The following is a 19,231-nucleotide window of genomic DNA, read 5'->3' on the forward strand; positions in this document are numbered from 1 at the left end:
GAAATAGAAGATGACTTCCATGTGAGAATCATAGAATTGGAATCTTCGAATGATTCAGGTTGGGAAAGACCTCTCAGATCACCCAGTACAACCCCAGCCCACCCCGCCACCTGCATTTGCACAGTGCAGAACTTGCTCCATCGTGCGAGAGTGTTGTCACTGCTGTGAGTGGGTACAGCCATCGAAACCATGGCACGAAGAGAAACTGGCTCAGCCCCAAAGGGGCGGCGCATGGCACGGGCAGGGCTTCTTGTGTAAGACATTTTTGTTCTTGAGAGACGAGCAAGAGGAAGTGAAAGCAAGACTGCAAAATTTAATTTCCTGGTTGCTTGTGGATGACTTCGGAGACAAGCCTTTGGCCACCTCTCACCTGTCTGAACACACCTGGAGGTTGGAAGTCTTTGCAGAGCACAGGTGAGAGAAGCTGCTCGTAGCAGGAGGGACTGTTTCCATCCATGGGTGCTCTCAGAGTGTGAATCTGAGCAGCCCATCGAGGTGTTCTCAGCTGCAACATCCATGGAGGCAAACACTTGGGGTGCAGCTGGGGCAGTGGGCTGGTGCTGGTGCCCAAGTGAGGGGGAGATGCTCCTTGTGATAGATGGCCCTCCAAGGACAACTGGCATAGGCACTGCAGTTTAAGCATCAGCTCCTCTTTGCTGGTGTGTGTGGGTTGATAATTAACCCAAAGCATCATAAAAACTAGTGCATGGAGTTTCTTTTTTGATACCCAGAGCAACCTCTGGACGAGTGAATCGATCAGTGGCACGGCTGTGTTCAGGTGTGAGTAAGACACCTGGGTCTGTGTTAGGCGTGAGGGTATGACACCAGTGGCACAGGCTGCATGATTCATAGTTATCTCTTTGTTTTCTCCTCCAGGTGGCTCAGAGCTGGTTGTTACCAGCACATCCCGGTGGTGGAAAGGCAATGGAGGGGTCCCATGTAGAGGCAGATTCCAATGGTGAGTGCATATCCATTTCCACCAGCTCAGAACAAACTTTCTGCTTTCACTTCCTTGCAGGCTGCACGGTGGAGTGGGCAGGGGTTGGACTTGGGGATCTTGGAGGTCTTTTCCAACCTGTATGGTTCTGTGATTCTATCAGCACAGGGGAGTAGGGAAAAGCTCTGTCCAAAGGCTTGTGCCTTCACCCAAACAAACACTCATTTCATGGACTTAGCTTTGTGGCACTGTTTCCTGCAAAACCTGAAGCTGTACACCAGGAAAAGAAAGGTAGAAAATGAAAAGGGGGAGTCAGTGAAAACAGTGCACATAGCAATGAGTCACCTGGCAGCAGGCTTTGGGGCTTTGGTCTATGGAAGGTGTCCCTGTGGCAGGGGTTGAGGCTGGGTGGGCCCTAAGGTCCTTTCTGACCCAAACCATAGTGGGGTTCTACCGTTCTATGTATCCCATTCTCTCATAGACTTGTGACCTAATGCTGGTGTATCTATCACACCAGCCCTACTCTGCTCCTTCTGTTCCTTCTGTTGATGTCCAACACAAACCTCATCCATCTACCTGGCCAAGAGGATCTGGGGGCTGATGTGAGGTTTGCTGTTGTGTCCTCACTTGGGTTGTTCTTGGGGTAATGGAAACACAGATTCACATCTCTGTCCTTTCAGGTCCCTTCAGTGTACATGGGGACCGTGCAGATGTGACTCCTCGGAAACAACCACGCTTGCAGCTGTCTTTCCAGCAGGAGGAACAGATGATTCTCAGGAACTGTGAGTGCAGGGAGCCGTGTGCATGGCACCGGAGCTGGCCCAAAGTTCAGAGAGGGGCTTCAGCCCTGTTCCTTCAACCTGGAATGACCACATAACCACCTCTCCCTTCTACCAGATGAGAACATTGAGAGCAAGGCCAGAAAAATTCTGGGCACCTCTTGTCAGAAGATGACCCATCTCTTTCTGATGAAGGACATGCCTGAGCACTTGGCCTATCTCCGGTGAGTCTGTGGCCAAAGAGGCTTCACCAAACTTGCTTTCCTTTGGAGATGCCCAGCTCCCAAGCTCAGCTCAGCTCTGAGGCTTTGGCAGACATCAGTTACTAGGGAGAAAACTGAAAGTGGGAATCGATGTTGGGATCCCTCTGGAGGGTGTACTCTCAAAAGCAAAGCAGGTTGTGCCCTGATGGCTTTGTGCCATGGGGAGGCTGAAAGCTCCTTGCTGGTATCCCCTGGAGGTGTCAGGGATGGATTACTGGAGATCCTGGAGCTGCTCCTATTTTGGCATGGGCTCTCCAGGGTTTGTGGTGGGGAAATGAGAGAAGTTGGAGAGCATGGGTTGTGCCTTAGTAATAAGTCCTTTCGTTGGGGATACTGCATTTTTCAAGGTGAAAACTGCCTCAGTATTTACATCTGCTGCAGTGGTCAGAATTTCTTGTGCACCCCTTCCCCCAGGGACCGCATCACCACTCTCAACTCCAGGCCTGCCTTGGAACCCCTCTACATTGGGCTCTTTGGGAGCAGTGGTGCGGGGAAGAGCACTCTGCTCAACACTATCCTGGGCAAACGCTTCTTCCTCCCAGTGTCAGGGACCCGCACGTGCACCTCCTGCCAGGTCCATGTCAGTGTCTGCAGGAGCAAGCATTATGAAGCCAAGATTTTTCTCCTCTCAGATGAGGTAAGGCTGTATTCCAGGTCCTGGCATGGAAAGGTGCCCAGCACCACAGCCAGGGGTTGGGGACATCCTCTCAAGAGGATCCCCTGCAGCTCTCTGCTCCCTGTACCAGGGCTCTGGTACCCACCAAGCACTGCATTGCTGCTGATGGGGCTCCAGACTGTGCCCATTGCCCCTGGGCTGCCTTGGGCACTGCAGAGCAGAGCCCAGTTCCATTTCCTTGCACCTCCTATGGAGATGTCTGGCTGTGGGTCTTTGGCCATGCTTGCAGATGTGGGGGAGTCTTGCAGCACCTGCACTGCTGCACCCCATTTCTCCCCACAACTGAAGCCACTCCTACCCCATCAAAATGGAACCGTGCTGCTGCATAATGTGCTCCTCACTGTAGGAGTGGAGGGAGGAGGTGAAGAACCTGGTCATGCTCCTGGAGAACAGGCATGAGAACAGTGAGGCTGATGGTGATCTGGAACACGCCATTAAAGTGCTGAAGGCTGTCTACGGGGAAGGAGCAGATGAAAAGTCTTACGAAGAACTCGTGAGAACCAAGCCTGTGATCGCTATTCCTCCCTCAAGAGTTATCACTCTGAGAAAGACAGAGGTGAGCACAGCGCACAGCACTTCCCATATCTTTGTTTCCCTTGTCATGCTGCTTTGGTGGTTTATCTCTATAGAGAATCTGAGACTCATTAGGTTGGAAGAGTACTTTAAGTTCACCAAGTCCAACCATCGCCCCAACAACCACCAAGCCATGTTCCTTAGTTCCACATCCACACATCTCTTAGATACCTCCAGGGGTGGGGACCCCAGCACCGCCCCTTCTGGTGACTCCTCACCATCTCCACGAAGAAATTCTCCATAAGATCCAACCTAAACCTCCCCCTGGCACAACTGGAGACCATTAATGAGGTGCAAACATTGAATTGCTCATGGTATCCCCAGGCAGACGACCTTGGCAATGAGCTGGATCCATACATCCGCAACCAGGATGGCCTCGAGGGGGCTGAGGAGGGGGACAACTCCCAGCGCAGTGAGCAGATGCGGCTCTGGCCCCTCATCAAGCAGGTGCATGTGACTATCCCCCCATCCGAGCTGGTGCCTGAAGGTGTCGTCTTTGTAGACATCCCAGGGATAGGTGATGCCAATAAGAAGAGGGATGAGATGTGGAAAGAGGTGAGTGGCACTGGGGGCAATGCAGTGCGATGGGAAGCACTGGAGTTCTAACATAAGGGAGGTACCCTCAGGGCTCATGAATCCTGCCTGATTTTTCTCCTCTTGTTCCCCCAAGAGCATCCTGCAGTGCACATCCATTTGGATCGTCGCTGATGTTGAGCGCGTTTTTGGGGCTAAAGCACATGAAATCATGGTGAAAGAGGCAATTAAAGCTTGCCAGGTTGGCAAGTGCAGCGATATCACCTTCGTGATCACCAAGATAGATAAGATTGATGTGGATGAGTATTTGAGGTAAGGAGTGGCTGGTTCTGAGTTGCAGAAGGACAGGCTGCCTCATCCCCAATGCCTGCTGCCTGTCCAGCTGCATTCCCTGTCAATAGATCTCCTTTTATAATCATCACACATTCAAAACCCTGGGTGCCCAGATCTGTGTCTGGAGCTTACTGTAGGACCTCATCACTATACATCCCCTGTGCTTTTATTGTGGTCTTTCTGACCACCCTCCTCCTTTGGCACAGTGGTAGTGCTGTGGGTTGGCACCTTGCTGCCAACTGAAGCCAACACATGCTATAGTGTTCACTGTATCTGCTAAAAGCCTTTTATTTTTTCTTCTTTTCATTTCCCAGGAGCCACCCAGGGGCCTCAGTGAGTATCTGCTGGTTGCTTTCAGAGGTTGAAACCCACATCTCTTTTCTAACTGAGTATTTCCATAGAGCAAAAGTGCACAGTCTCTCTTTGGAGGATGGGTGCTGTCTCCCATGGATGTAATGGGGGGAGCACAGGTCCCTTGCTGGGAGGCTCTGCACTGGGGCTGCACCAGGCTTCCTGACAGCTTTGCCTTGGTGCAGAGGGGATGTTCTCCGTATAAAACTTGCTACCATTTGCCATCTAGAGGGATGTAAGCAATCGTGATGCCATTCTGGGGACCAAACAAGAACTGAAAACAAGAAAGACCAGAACACTAAGGGAGAAGATGAAGGTAGAGTCATTCTATAGTTTTCTGGCTTTGAAATATCATTTAGTCTTTATTTTGGTAACAAAAACATCAGTTACAGTGCTGATGTTTATGCACGTGTCTTTTCCCAAGAAATACATTAGCCCCCCTTACAAAGATGTTTGCCTGGGACAGGATTGGGTGCACCCTGAGTATGTTTGCAGATGACACCAAAATGGGAGGAAGGGTCAACCTGCCTGAGAATGGGAAGGCCCTGCAGGGTGATGTGGACAGGCTGGGTCATTGGGCTGAGGCCAATGGGATGAAGTTTATCAAGACCAAATGCTGGGTCCTGCATTTTGGTCACAACAACCCCAGGCAATGCTACTCAGAAAGAGCAGTGATGCATTGGCACAGCTGCCCAGGGAGGTGGTGGGGTCAACATCCCTGAAGTTGTTTGAGAACCATGGGGATGTGACACTGAGGGATATGGCCAGTAGGTATGGTGGGGTGGGTTGAGATTGGAGAGGTCTTTACCAACCTGAATGATTCTATGATTCATGTTGCACATTGGTGTTGCATGTTTGCATGTTTCAGAGGAGTCTACCCAGTGATGCAGAGATCCTCCAGAAGCAGGATCTGGTTTTCCCTGTCAGTGCCAAGGAGTATTGGGACCTCACAGTCCTCACTAGGGAGGATACAGGTACTGGGTGGGCTGGAGGTCTGCTGCAATCCTGCTGCCTGTGTACTGATATCTGATAGCAATGAGAAATAAGCAGAAGTTGCAATTCTTTTACCTTTCAGAAATCAATGGGCTGAGAGCCCATGTCAGGAAGCTCTACTTGGACACAAAGCGAAGTCAGTTACAAGATTACATGAAAGAAATCCTTGTTGTCTTCTCTCTGGTGGATGTTTATCACTCCACGCAGCTCAACCCGGTACGTCTGGTTGCAGCTGGAGGCAGCAGCACTAAAGTTGGCAAAACAAGTGTTCCCCACTGCTCTCATGGTTGACATTCAAGCTACCCAAGAGTGGCCAGGGACGGCAATGCTGGAGCCTGTTGACTTTATAATCAACAGCTGTGGCAAGGTTTATGCCATCTTCTTCTTGCAGAATCCTGTGTATAAAGATGAACTCAGCACATTCATGTCAGAGAAGATCAAGACTCTGAAGGAGTCGACTGAGGTCTCTTTTGGACTTATGGATGAACCTCTCATCAACGGGGTGAAGTCTGCCCGAAACAAGTACAAGAAAAACATTGAGAAGGTCTTCATGGTGAGTGGCACACGTCTACCCCTTTCTCTGAGGCTGAATAGAATTATTACATTTTCTGTCCTGCAATTGCCATCACATCCAGTAACAGGTTGCCAGAGAAAGTGCTGATGCTCCACCCCTGGGGGTTTTCACAGGCAGGTTGGATGGGGCTTTGGGCACCCTGATCTGGTGGGAGTTGTCCCTGCCCATAGAAGGAGTTGGAACTGGATGGTCTTTAAGATGCCTTCCTGTTCTAGCCATTCTATGATCCTTTGGTTCTATGATTCTTCAGGTTCAGGGCAAAGGAAAATGGTTTTAAGTTGAAGGAGGGAAGATTTAGTTTGGGTGTCAACACAATATGAGTGTGGTCATGTTCTGGAACAGCTGCCCAGAGAGGCTGTGGATGCCCCATCCATCCCTGGAGGTGTTCAAGGCCAGGTTGGATGGGGCCCTGAGCAGACTGGTCTAGTATTAAATGTAGAGGTTGGTGGCCCTGCCTTTGGCAGGGGGGGTTGAAGCTTCATGATCCTTGAGGCCCCTTCCAAACTGGGTTATTCTATGTGTGTGATTCTGTGTGTGTGGTTCTAGGTTCTATTGTTCTTTGATTCTGTAGTTCTATGATTCAGTGACTATTGTCAGCTGAGTTTCTCTTGCTCACTGATCACTGGCAAATGTTTTGAAGTCTGTGGGTAAGAGATAAGCTATGTTCTTGCCGCTGTTCAGTGTTACTTTAGCTTAGCAATGAGAGTTTGAGAAAGAAACATGAACATGTTAAGGAGATGCCATGCCTATAGGCAATAGCCAGTTGCCTGCCCAAGTTGCTCCATGGCTACATGCCACAGGACTGGCCAGGTCTTGGGTGTGCAATGGATGGGGTTGGATCCCATGGTGGAGCCATGGGATAGCTGGGATGGCTTGGCTGTCCTGCTGGGACATGGAGTGGCATGGGAGGCCCACCGTCTGATCGTGGGTTTCTCCTACATCTAGTGAAGGGAGTAGTTTCAGGAGGTAGTATTGGCCTTATTTGTTTCAGTTCAGGAAGCTCTGCTCTGCAGTTACATGAGAAGAGCTTGGCCATGGGGGCAGCACTGCTGCTGGGGGCTCTATTCATGCCAGCTGGTTTTCTCCCTCTGCAGCAAGGCAAAACGTCCTCTGGCTTCCACAGGACCCTGAAAGCTGTATGTGTGAGGAAGGGTGTGTATGTGTCCCGTGTCTTCAGTCGCATAGACATCAACAACTGCCTGGCTGAGCCCATCTATGCAGAAATTGAGGCCACGTTTGCGAAAATATTCAGGTGAGAGTGGTGGGTGAGCTTGTGGTGATTCATGTTTTCATGGAAACTCAAAGAAAAGAGATTTCCTGGAAAGTCATCTGCAGACAACCTGGTTTGGGAAGCACAAGGGGTCTATATTTCTTCCTCCCCAAGAAACCCGAGATAGCATTATGTTGTCCGTTCCCTTAGCAACCTAAAGATGCCCCACTGTAATTCACCTACTTACACAAAATATTTGATGGACTTGTCTTGGAATCATTACAACTGGGAAAGACCTCTACAATCATCAAGCTCAACCATCAACCCAACCTCACCATGCCCACTAACCATGTCCATAAATCAAATCACAGAACCATTCAGGTTGGAGAAGACCTTTAAGACCATCATGACCAACCCCAGCCCATTCCCACCCTGCCCACTGACCACGTCAGTGCCACAGCAGCTTGCTTCTCTCTCCACCACTGTATACCTTATCTCAGGACTCCCTAGCTGCCCTGCCCCATGGATCCTGCTGTTTCTTTCCAAGCATGAGGAACAGCAAGGCGGGGAAAGCCTGCTGGGATCTAACAATCATTGTGGTCTTGTGCACACAGAAAACAGGCACTCACAAGGTTCAGCCTGCAGGCCTCCATCAATAAGTTCAGCCAGGAGGTAAAAAACAAATTTGAGGATTTGGAAAAGGTTACAGACTTGAACAGGTCCAAGCTCAACTTTCTCAAGCAAGAGGTGAGTCTACGATGGGGGAAGCTTAATGCAGTATCCTTGTGTAGCTGGCACAGACCCGGGAGTGGGCAGCAGCCCCTTGGCAGAGACTCAGGGGATGCCACATAGGGCAAAATAAGAGCTGCAGTGTGTAAGCAACTTTGGATGGAGGTATGGAGCACCCTCTAACAACCAGCATCGGGGGCAGCAGAATTGTTTTTCATGCTGATCCAGTGAGCTTCATCCTCAGAATGACAGACTGTGGTTTGGCAGATGCCCTGCCTGTAGGTAGTGGAAAATAAACGGGAACCCCAGGTGAGCAGATCAGGATGGATCTGATGCCAAGCTGCAGAACTGATAACAAAGCCCCAGGCTTCAGGATGCTCCTGGGGAGAGAGACCATCTTGGGTACAAGTTCAAGGTGTGATACGCACCTTGGAGGCCATGCTATTGAAATAACAGCTTGAAGATGGGCTCACTGTTTACTCCTGCTTCTGGCCACTGAAGGTTTGGAGATGCTGGTAAATGCTCTGCATTAATTCCTGCAGACTGACATCATCATGAGGGCTATAGACAGAGAAATTCTTTTGAAAAAGAAGACTATCTATGAATCCCTTGAGGTGACCATCCAAAGCATCCTGTCACCATGTTATGAAGGTAGGACTGGGTCTCCAGCTGACTGACTCTGTGTCTGAGGCTGTGAGTTCACTGTATGGCTATGGACATGTTTTCCCAGCTCAGATGAGACGTCTCAATACAGAGCCTAAATTCTCTGAAGGAGGCTGTGTAAATCTGCCAATGTGTGGTGCACTCAGCAGGTCATCCTAGCAGGGAAGAAAACATTTGAGTGCCAAACTCAATTGCAGCCATTCCTTGTATTCTTGGTACCTTTGTCCCATCCCACAATGGGTATGGCCTGAAGGGCTGTGGAAGGAGGTTTTGCTGTTGGGTATAGGAATATATTAGTGTATATATTAGGGCACATGTAGCTCTGGGAAGAGGGAGAACGAGAAGTAGAAGTCTACCAACAAAGGGTTCATGGGCTTTAACGCATGCTTTACATCTGAATACAACTCCAGCTCCTCTTTAAAGGCCTTCTATATATTATGAGACAGTTCTTTTCCAAACAGAGCAGTGATGCAGTGGCACAGCTGCCCATGGAGGTGGTGGGGTCACCATCCCTTGAGCTGTTCCAGAACCATGGGGATGTGGACTGAGGGATGTGGGCAGTGGGCATGGGGGTTGGGCTGGGGTTGAAATTGAGGATCTGAGAGATCTTTTCCAACCTGAATGATCTGATGATTCTGTGATTTTGATGTTTCCCACCATTGCGTACCAGAGGCTGCTAATATACGTGGGAAGGATTCCTGTGCACGGATCAAAGCCACGCTGATGCAGAACATTGAGCTGGAGGTGCAGAGGGCAATGTTTGAAAAAGCAAAGGAGCAGATGATGAGTCAGTTCCAGAATCTGACGGTGAGTCGTACTGAAACAATTGCTGTTGAAAGTCCAGGCTGTGTGAGCAGAAATTGGGGTGGATGAGCAATGGTATGGGGGGCACGGTGGTGATGGGTCGATGGTTGGACTTGGTCATCGTAGAGGTCTTCTCCAACCTCAGTGGTTCTATGATGCCTTGATCCCCTTGTTTCCTGTGAGTTCCTGCTTTGTTCCCTTTATTTCGTAGAATCATAGAGTCATAGAATCATAGAGTCATAGAATCATGGAATCATAGTCATAGAATCATAGAATCATAGAATCATAGAGTCACAGAGTCATAGAGTCATAGAGTCATAGAATCATAGAGTCATAGAGTCATAGAGTCATAGAGTCATAGAGTCATAGAGTCATAGAATCATAGAATCACCAAGGTTGGAAAAGACCTAAAAGATCATCCAGTCCAACTGTTCACCTATTACCAATAGCTCCCACTAAACCATGTCCCTCAACACAACATCCAGTCGTTCCTTGAATACCCCCAGGGTCAGTGACTCCACCACCTCCATTCCAGTGCCTGACCACCCTTTCTGAGGAGTAATACTTCCTAATGTCCAGCTTGAATCTCCCTTGGTTTCTGCCTCTAAATAGCTCTCTTCCATCTTACCATGCTTCCCCAGCAAGCTTCTTGGCCACGGCAGCGCCATCGCTCCCATTCCCCCATTGGCCATCCCAGCAGAATCACTCTCTCATGCTCTCTGATTGCAGGAGGAGATCACCACCAAGCTCAGCAAGGACTTTCTCAGCATGCTGGGCATCACGTTCTGCCAGAACGACCAACTGATGGGCGCACTGCCGGGTATGGAGCGGGTTCTGATTGGGCCACAAATGCTGAGATGGATGTGGGATGCTCATGCTGGCGCCTTGCATCTCTCCATTCACCCGCGCTTCACATGTCAGCATTCCATGAAGAAAAACATCTTACATTGACTTTTTGCCTTTCAGATTTTAAGGAAGAATGCCAAGAAATCCAGAATATGCTGAGGCAACTGGAATGACCAGAAAGGCCCAACCAGATGAAGCTCTCTTCCCACTTCTTTGTTTAAGCTTTTATTTTTTATTATCATTTTTTTAAATTGCTTTTTAATCTGTTCGTTGCTTTTCTATGGCGGCCAGTTTGCAAAGGGGGGGATTTAAAAGGACTTATGGGTTCAGTGGGGTGGGCTCTTAAGAGGCAGATGTGGCTCTTCTTTGTGTCCATGGTACATTTCAGCCCTCCTTGGTCTTTCCCCCTCGCTGACCTTGGTGCTTGCTGGAGGTGCATGCGGATATACATGTCAGGGAATAGGACAACCAATTAACATGTATGTGATTAATTACATTTGTATGAAACATTCATTGTAGGTCGGGCATTGTTTTTTATACCTATTTTTGTCCTATGTCAGGGAATAGGACAACCAATTAACATGTATGCGATTAATTACATTTGTATGAAACATTCATTGTAGGTTGGGCATTGTTTTTTATACCTATTTTTGTGAATGCCTTTTCCCAGTGCCTTTCAGTTCTCAGGTAGAATCCAGCAGAGACAGACTGATATGTATCTGAAGCAACACTGATGCCATGCCCACCCGCTAAAGTACAACTCTGCAGTGAGCTCTTTTCCTGAGATCTAATAAAACATATAACACAATAAAAGATAACAGCCCGGTGTGCGTTGGTGCCGCAGCAGCTCTGGAGGGACCAGCAGTGCCATAGCACAGTGTACAGCAGCGACATAGAGCACGGCAGAGCCATAGCACAGAGTAGTGCCATGGCACAGAGCGGTGCTGTCGAACAAGGCAATGCCAATAGCACAGAGCTGTATCACCGCACACAGCGCTGCCCCCGCCCCACGGCCTCTCCCTCCTATTGCCCCCCTCCCCTCCGTTGCCCGCCCCGGGGCGGGGACGGCTCCGACCCGGCTTCTCCCCCCCGATCCATCCCCACACGCCCCTATCCTAACAAAACACGCCCGGCCCGACCCGGCTCAGCTCAGCTCTCGCTCCGCTCCGCCGCAGTCGTTGCCGGCCGGGAGCCCATGGGAGGCGGCTGGAGGGGTTGGGGGGGTTCGGGTGGGTGGTGGGGAGAGGTCGCCGGGTCCTCGCTGTCTTTTCCTATCCCGACTATCGCGTTGCGGCAGAGGTGTTGAAAGCCACGGGAATTCCGTCCTGTGTGGGTGAGTGGGGGACTGCCCGGGAATGGGAAGGGGGCGGGTGAGGGGGGAGAAGAAGGATGGACCGCCCGGGGAGATGTGTAGGGATCCATGTGTGCTCGCAGCTTCCCGTGCCTCCATCCCGAGCATCCCTCCCGGCTTGGTTTGGTTCCCCTTGGGGATGCTGTCGGGTGAGAACCGCTGTGCTGGGACATATGTATGCGATGCTCCCACCTCCAGCCCTCCTCACTCTGCCCCTCGTGCCCCGCAGGTAGCGGGAGGATGGAGAACAAGGCCATGTACCTGCACACCTTCAGCGAGAGGGAGAACGGCTCCATCTTCGAGGAGACCTTCGAGGGCAGGAACCTCTCCAAGCTGAACCTCTGCGAGGATGGTAAGTGTTCGTGCTGCGTTTGGGGGCAGGAATCCAACCCGAGAAGGAAACTCCCACTGCAGTTCAGTGCTCAGGGAGTCCCGCTGCACATTGCTCCTTGTGTCTCCTCTGTTGTTCTGTCTGCCCTTTCTGGTCCCATGTGGGGATGAGCACTCGTGTAGGATTTCAACAGGTTCTGCTGCCAACCAGGGCTTTGCTCCTTTTACTTGGGAAAGATTGAACTTCCAGCTTTCCTGTATGTATTTGCCCAGGGATGCCCTTTTCCTTTCCTCTTGGCACACAAAGTGCTATCTACTCAGTCCTGGCTTGATTCCCATCACAAGATAATGTACCAAGAAACAACCTCCCTTGAAGGAGGCAGAACATTATTAATGCCACTGGTGCCTTCCCAAGCTCACACACGTGGGACAACCTTTGGATGTGATGGGGAGCCTGGGCAGGCTGCATCCAGGCACTGCCAAATTGCTATTTGGATGCTCATGCTGTGTAGGTGGCTCAAGGCAAGAGGTGCTGTGGTGTTCCTATGGTGTTCTGCCCTCCAGCCCTTGGGCTGGGCACAGCTTTGGGTCTGTGGGTCGTTTCCTATGGCAGTGCATGCTGAGATGCTGTGTTGCTACCTACGCCTGATGTCACCCTGCAATGCCCCCCCTGACCCTGCAGCACATGGACCACCCCAGCAGAGCTCAGTGCTGGCACAGAGCAGGAGCTGGAAGGGTTGGAGCTCTCTGCAGCCAAGCCCTGGCTGTTGCACTGTGCAGCAGCGTGCTGCCCCATGTGCTGGATCAACAACCCCTGCGTCTCCAGGGCCAAAACCTCCCTTGCTTGCCCTATGCACAGAGCTCACTGCAAGGAACCCCATCTCCACCCACTGTTGTGGGGTCAGGGGGGTTGTGTTCACTCCAGAGCCACGTGAGATGATTCCCCAGGCAGACACAAGGTCAGTCCTGAGCCTGTGAGGCTTTGGCACAAGGCAGAGCTCATCCCACAGTGAGGATGAGGAGGAATGCATGCAAACACTTCTCCCCTACTTCAAGGTAGCAACACAGGGAACTCCAAATGGGACCGGGGATCAACCCTGCTCTCAGTCCCCACCTTCTTCTGCAGCAGGGCAGAGCACACAGCTCGACTCCCCCGGGGATGGGCAGGGGAGAAATATTTGCTTTTCCCCTTGGTTACGAGCCGGAGCACAGCCCTGGGCTGCTCGTGTGGCGAGCAGGGAGGAGTGGGTGGTTCGGGGCTCAGGGCCAGCTCCTCGCTGAGCCTCCCAGGACCTGATATAAGTGTTAATGTCAGAAAAATATTGCAGCTTTGCTCATTATGAAACCCTCGGCTCCATCTGTTTGGCCAGTGACAGCATGCCCCGAGCAGCAAATGGGAACCGCATGCGGGTAATGAGCTGCACGTTACAGGGAAGGAGGCTGCTGGGAGGTGAGAGCTGCCCTTGCACCTTCCGCTGCTCCGGGCGCCCTCAGACCTGGGATCCCATGGGTTCCTGGGGTCAGCCAGCAGGACCGTAGCAGTTCATCAGCTAAGAGCCTGCCTGCTGACCTCTCTCTGCCATAAAACTGCAGTGTTGAGCCCTATACCCAATGTTACCCTTCGCTGACTGGAGGGTTTCATGAGACCCCTGAACCTGGGCAGGAGGGACATATCTCCCATGGCTGGGGAAGGCCTGGGTGCAATGGGATCACAGAATGATACAATTGTTAGGGTTAGAGAACAGCTCTAGGAGAAGGGGACAACTCAACCCTTTGTCCCTTGTATCCCCATCTCGGTCCCATTGAGTGCCCATTGAATGGGATGGGGTGGGCTCCCCATCTGCTGGATGCAGGCATTGCTCATGGGCATGGATGAGTGTGGTCTCCTCCCCATTGGGTTTGGCTCTGGGGCCACCGTGCTTCACCCACTTCAGTCTTAATGCTGGATGCATCCAGTTGGGTGCACCAGAGGGCTGAGATGGGGCCAGATCCAACCAGCTCCACCTGCTGCATTGCTGACAACATCGTGACAGCTGAGATGTTGGCAGATGGGCTCCTGGAGATGATGGACCTGCACCCACTCTGTCCCCAGGTGCCGGGCACAGGATGAAGGCAGCTGGGCGCTGCGGACGGCTGGGTTCCCTGGCAGCACTCAAGTATGCTGTGCTGGGGCTCTACCTCCTCGTCTTCCTCATCCTTGTTGGTGTCTTCATCCTTGCAGGTAAGGGCTGAGTGAGGGGCCAACAGTCCCATGACTGGGATGGGATGGGATGGGATGGGATGGGATGGGATGGGATGGGATGGGATGGGATGGGGACCTGCTGATGGCATCCCTGCAGGGGAGAGGGGACGGGGATGGCGATTGCTGTTTGTGAGGCAGGGACTGGAGGAGCACGAGGCCAGGTCTGATGGACCTGTGGGCAGCTTGGTCAATGGGAGGTGGCACAGAATGGACTCCCCAGGGCAGTGAGCATGGCCCCCAAGGAGTGCTCTCAGACACAGGGTTTGATTTTGGGTGGTGCTGTGTGGAGCTGGGGTTTGGACAATCACCTCCATGGGTCCCTTCCTTCTTGCTCTGTTCTGTGGAGCGAGCATGGACTTCAGGCTCCCTCCCCATGCTGCAACCTCAGCCCCACGCACACATCCCATGAGGTTGGCTCTGCCCTGTGTCACTACTACACTGTGTCCTCCCTTGTCCCAGTGTCCTGGATGCAGTTTGGGCAGCAGTCTGTATCCCTTTCCATGGCCTTGCAGGGCAGGGGCCCCCCAACAGCCATCATACAATCAGAGAATGGCTTGGGTTAGAAGGGACCTCAGAGATCATCCAGCTCCAACCCCCCAACAGGCGCAGGACTGCTCCAGGACACAGACAGGAGATGCCACCCCAAGGACCATCCCTTTGCAAAGGGTGGATTTCACTTTCCTTGGGCTGAGGAAGGGGGAGTTTTTTTGCTGGAATTTTGAAGTCTCTCCCACTGATTTCTTGCATTACATTGTTTTCATGTTGTTGTTGGATCGAGAAACCCCGCGCTGGGGATGCCATGAATTGTGCAAAGGGCTCAGGGCAGGCACGCTCATCCTTGTCTGAGCTGCAGCTGTTTGCTGAAAGCAGCTCCAGCAATAACAGGAATGGGGATCGTGGTGTCCGATAGGGGCAGGGAGGGCTGCACCTGGGGCATCTTCATGGCCTGATGTCCTGCAGCCCTATGAGGGCACTGAGATCCCACAAACCAAGTCACAGTTACCTATAAGGGGGGGAGATCCAAGCCCTCCAGCCCTAATTGCATGCCTTAGGGTGCCCAGGATCAGGTTCAGCCCTGCAGCATCTCACTGAGCTGTGTGCATGTCCGGAGCTGGCAAAGCACAGAACACGAATAAACCACAAAAACAAAACAAAGCAAAAACCTTCAACCGCTTAAGAACTGAGGAAACAGGATGTTTTGGGTGCAAAAAATAAAGTGTGTGTGTGTGGGGGGGGGGGGGTGGAAAAAAAAGAGACACGGTGCTTTAAATGCAGCCTGCTTTTAATATCCTCTTTTGCAAGAGTTTGTTGTAGCGGTTTTCTGGCTGCGCCCCTGGGATGCACACTCCCTCCTGCTTGGCTCTTCTATGTACCGTCAGAAAGGAGATGTGGAAGGGAGAGATCAGCGGGGCTGCCAAGGGGAAATGGATTGCAGGGTGGGATCAGCCCGCAGGCACGCGCTGGGGTTGGGGGCACGTGGTTGGGGAACACAAAGCTCGGGGTTATGGGGTTGGAAACACAGCTGAGCCCTCCTCGTGCCCTAAAACATCACAGAGCCTGTGCTGGTTGTGCTCTGATGGGCTCTGCTCTCAGTTTTTTTGCTGGTTGTATCCCAGCACTGCAGCTGACTTCTGCATGCACAGATCTGCGACCTCAGTATGGGAAGGCAAATGCAACCACTTCAATAATCTCCTTCTTCCACCTTCTTGCCCCCACTTCAATTGCTGAACACGATGCCACGGAGCATCCCTTTGGTTCCTTGGGGTCAGCTCTGCTGGCTGTGCTCCCTCCCAGCTCCTCACGCACCCCCTCCACGTTGCACCTTTCTGTGTGCTTGCACGTGTGCGTGGGGTGAGAGTGCAAGCATTGTGCAGCTTGCAGCTGCAGCAGTGCTTGGGGAAGGACTTGCAATTCCTTGGGACAGAGCAGGGCACAGCAGCGCATGGGTGCTCCCAGTGCAGGACCTCGGGTTGGGGAGCTGAGCCAGGAGATGCTGGGGACAGCAGCCAGAAGGACGGCATGTCCCAACAACACAATAGCAGGGAGGGAGCAGCTGCTCATTGAGCCCTTTGGGGACCATGAGCTCAGCCCCGGCGCTGCCAGGCCTCGTGCTGGAGCTGGCGGCAGGGTGGTATTCGGGGTGGCTTTGCCAGGTGCTGTGTGCACTTGTACCGTTGCATGTGTGGTCTGTGCTTCGTGCAGCTATGTGCATGCCCTATAAATGAGCGTGTTTGCATGCACGCGTGCATTAGTGCATCTGTGTGTGCACATGTACAGGCTGTGTGTGTGCAGTTGTGTGTATGCTGCAGGCTCCTGGCGGCTCTAATAAACACCCGCCAGCTCCCAGGTCCAGCCTTCAAGCAAACAAAAGCAAACAAGGAGGGGGCTGTGGGACCAACACACCCATGTTGTGCTCCTCTGGCTCAGTCCAACGCCTGCAGCTTTGCCTGATGAGTGGTGTCACATCCATCCTCATTACTCACAGCCATTCCCCTCCCTTCCGATGGGTCAGGATGAGGACTTGCCCTGTGTTATCAGGCTCAGTATTTCATGCCTTTTCTTGGGACAAAGTCTTTTCTTTCCCATCTGTTTCTCAACACCAGGGGAGGAGCAGCAGCAATGGGACCGTACTGGCAGCGGTGGCTGATGACACTGGGGTTGTGGGGGCACAGGGCTACTGGCATGGGGCTGCGTGCATGGAGAGGTGGGATGGGAACTGCACACAGGACACAAGGGACATGTTACCTCCAGCTGCCTGTGGGCTCCAGGGCTTCTCGTTGCTTCCCTCATTGCTGGAGGGAGATGTGGGGCCTGAGGGTGGATGGAGTTCCCAGCTGGATGGTTTCCTTCCCTCTATCGCTATCTCCATCTCTCCATTCTTCCTTCTGTCCCTTTCTTTCTCCTTCCATCCTTCCCTCCATTTCTCTCTCCATCTTTCTATCCCTTCAGGCTTCCATCCTTCCCTCCAGCTCTTCATCCTTCCTTCCAGCTCTTTCTCCATTCATCCTTCTCTCCATCTCTCTATGCTTCCCTCCAGTTCTCCATCTCTCCCTCCACCTCTCTATCCTTCCATTTCCTTCCTTCCATCCCTTTCTCTCTCCCTCCATCCTTCCCTTCATCTCTATCCTTCCCTCCATTCCTTCATCTCTCATTCCATCTCTCTATCCTTCCCTCAATCCCTTTCTCTCTGCCTCCCTCCATCCCTCCATCCTTCCTTCTACCTCCCTCCCTACCTCCATTCCTCCCTCCCTCCCTCCTCCTCCACAGGGACCACAGAGCCAACCCGCTGGGCAGCATCACAAAGCAGAGCTTTGTGTTCCAGCCAGGAGAGAAACCTGGTTGTTAAATTAAAATTAAAGCCTCTGCTGGGGAAGAAGCAATTTGGAGATCTGTGTCTGGGGAGGCATCTGTGTGTGCAAAGGGAAGTGGGCCTTTTTAGCAGCCAGTTGGCTGCAGGGAAAGGCACAGGATGAAACTGCTCAGCCTGGAGCAGGGAGGTTCAGGGGGATCCCAGCATGGACATAAATCCCTACAGGAGGTGCAAAGGGAATGAATGGGTGGATGAGTGGTGGATGGTTTGATGGATGAATGGATGGGTGGATAGATGTGTGGATGGATGGATGGATGGATGGATGGATGGATGGATGGATGGATGGGGTGGATGGGTGAATGAGTAGAGGTGGATGAGTGGAGCACCACAGAATGGGGAATGCCCAGGTGCTATATGCACACCTCTGCCAGGCCCCATCTCCTTGGGGTGCTCCCTGATGCCCCCCTCCCTTCTCTCCCTTGCAGTCTCCCGGCCTCAGACTTCACCTGAGGACCTGAAGGTGTTGATGGGGAACGTGAATCGCCTCAACGAGAGTTTCCGGGACATGCAACTGAAGCTGCTGCACCTCCCTCTGAAGGGGGATGTGATGGATCACATCTGGAGGCTCCAAGACCTCCTCCAGAACCACTCGGACTCCTTGTTCCTCATGACAGGCTCGTTGCAGAAGCTGGAAGGCCTCCTGTGGAGCCTGCAGACCCAGGCTGACCAAACCGATAGGGCCGTGGCCAACTTATGGGACAGCCTGGCCCAGCAGGGAGATGCAGCCCAGCAGGAGCTCTACAAGCTCTCGGTGGAAAGCAACAACAGCCGGCTGCTGCTGCAACACCATGAGCACCTCTTGAGCCACTTGGGCAGCCGGCTGGATGGCCTGAGCGAGCAGGTGACGGCCGTCAGTGGAGCTGCCGATGCCATGAACAGGACCTTCTCCTATGATGTCAATGTCCACCATAGCCGCATCCAGGACCTGCAGGTACTGATCAGTAACGCCACCGAGGACGCCCGGCAGATGCGGCTCATCCACATCGCTATGGAGGAGCAGCTGAAGCATGAGCTGGCCATCCTCGGCAACGTGACTGAGGACCTGAGGCTCAAGGACTGGGAACACTCTATTGCACTGAAGAACATCTCCATCATACAGGGTAGGTCGAGGTCCTTTTGTAAGCAACATCCTGGTTGATGCTGAGAATCATATGGTATGGCAACAATATATGCACAACCAGCACAGGGTGACCCTCCTCTTGCTGCACATCAGGGATGGATGAGTATTCATTTGCTGAAATATAAGCAGGTTCAGTGGAATCCAGTTCACACCAGCTTCCAATTCCAATGCCTTCAGTTGATGATGAGCATTTTCCCAGTGCCCCTTGCCAAAATACCAGATGAGTAGTGTGGGGGCTGCCAAGGCACTGGATCTGCCTGGCTGTCAGCTGAGCCAGGAGGGGATAAATGTGGCTTTGCAGCACCTGGAACTGCAGCAGCTTCAGCCTCCTAGTAGTGGAATCATAGAACCATAGAGTCATAGGATGACTGGGCTGGAAGGAACCTTAAAGATCTTAGAACAACAGAATGGATTGTGTTGGAAGGGGCCTTAAAGGTCATAGAGCCATAGAATGGTTGGGTTGGAAGGGTCCTTAAAGGTCACAGAGCCATAGAATGGTTGGGTTGGAAGGGTCCTTAAAGATCATAGAGCCATAGAATGGTTGGGTTGGAAG

General features: G+C 52.2%; 2 protein-coding genes across 6 annotated transcripts in view; both read left to right on the forward strand.

Moving 5' to 3' along the window:
* Window positions 1-253: 253 nt before the first annotated feature.
* On the forward strand, window positions 254-11,078 carry LOC107312405 (nuclear GTPase SLIP-GC-like). Of its 3 annotated transcripts, XR_004306598.1 has the most exons (20): window positions 254-414; window positions 877-958; window positions 1,618-1,719; window positions 1,835-1,940; window positions 2,394-2,616; window positions 3,002-3,211; window positions 3,553-3,783; window positions 3,899-4,074; window positions 4,410-4,428; window positions 4,676-4,762; window positions 5,315-5,420; window positions 5,522-5,655; window positions 5,831-5,992; window positions 7,108-7,265; window positions 7,838-7,970; window positions 8,495-8,603; window positions 9,286-9,422; window positions 10,149-10,239; window positions 10,386-10,784; window positions 10,889-11,078. XR_004306598.1 is itself a non-coding variant. In XM_015859812.2 (19 exons), exons 2-19 carry the CDS (start codon window positions 925-927, stop codon window positions 10,436-10,438), a joined length of 2,271 nt encoding a protein of 756 aa, XP_015715298.1. In that variant the 5' UTR covers window positions 254-414; window positions 877-924; the 3' UTR covers window positions 10,439-11,078. The 3 variants fall into 3 exon arrangements, 2 of the variants coding, with proteins under 2 accessions (XP_015715298.1, XP_015715300.1); XM_015859812.2 differs by having other exon boundaries at window positions 10,386-11,078; XM_015859814.2 differs by lacking the exon at window positions 254-414 and adding an exon at window positions 762-780 and having other exon boundaries at window positions 10,386-11,078.
* Window positions 11,079-11,428: 350 nt separating this feature from the next.
* Window positions 11,429-19,231, forward strand: part of SCARA5 (scavenger receptor class A member 5) — an 18,126-nt gene continuing 10,323 nt past the window's right edge. For 2 of the 3 annotated variants that reach the window (XM_015859817.2, XM_032443542.1), the window contains exons 1-4: window positions 11,429-11,598; window positions 11,846-11,968; window positions 14,039-14,167; window positions 17,984-18,658. In XM_015859817.2, coding sequence (XP_015715303.1) covers window positions 11,857-11,968; window positions 14,039-14,167; window positions 17,984-18,658 — 916 coding nt within the window. In that variant the 5' untranslated portion in view covers window positions 11,429-11,598; window positions 11,846-11,856. The remainder of the gene's footprint in view (window positions 11,599-11,845; window positions 11,969-14,038; window positions 14,168-17,983; window positions 18,659-19,231) is intronic. The other variant, XM_015859815.2, reaches the window with a different exon arrangement.

The sequence above is a fragment of the Coturnix japonica genome, chromosome 3, assembly GCF_001577835.2.
Source record: "Coturnix japonica isolate 7356 chromosome 3, Coturnix japonica 2.1, whole genome shotgun sequence".
Taxonomy (NCBI): domain Eukaryota; kingdom Metazoa; phylum Chordata; class Aves; order Galliformes; family Phasianidae; genus Coturnix; species Coturnix japonica.

What these genes read in the sequence shown, in the direction of transcription:
- LOC107312405 (XM_015859812.2), top strand. Translation starts at nt 925, where the DNA reads ATGGAGGGGTCCCATGTAGAGGCAGATTCCAATG. An exon ending in ACATTGAGAAGGTCTTCATG is followed by an intron (nt 5,993 to 7,107) that starts GTGAGTGGCACA and finishes CTCCCTCTGCAG; the next exon opens with CAAGGCAAAACGTCCTCTGG. An exon ending in CCTGTCACCATGTTATGAAG is followed by an intron (nt 8,604 to 9,285) that starts GTAGGACTGGGT and finishes ATTGCGTACCAG; the next exon opens with AGGCTGCTAATATACGTGGG.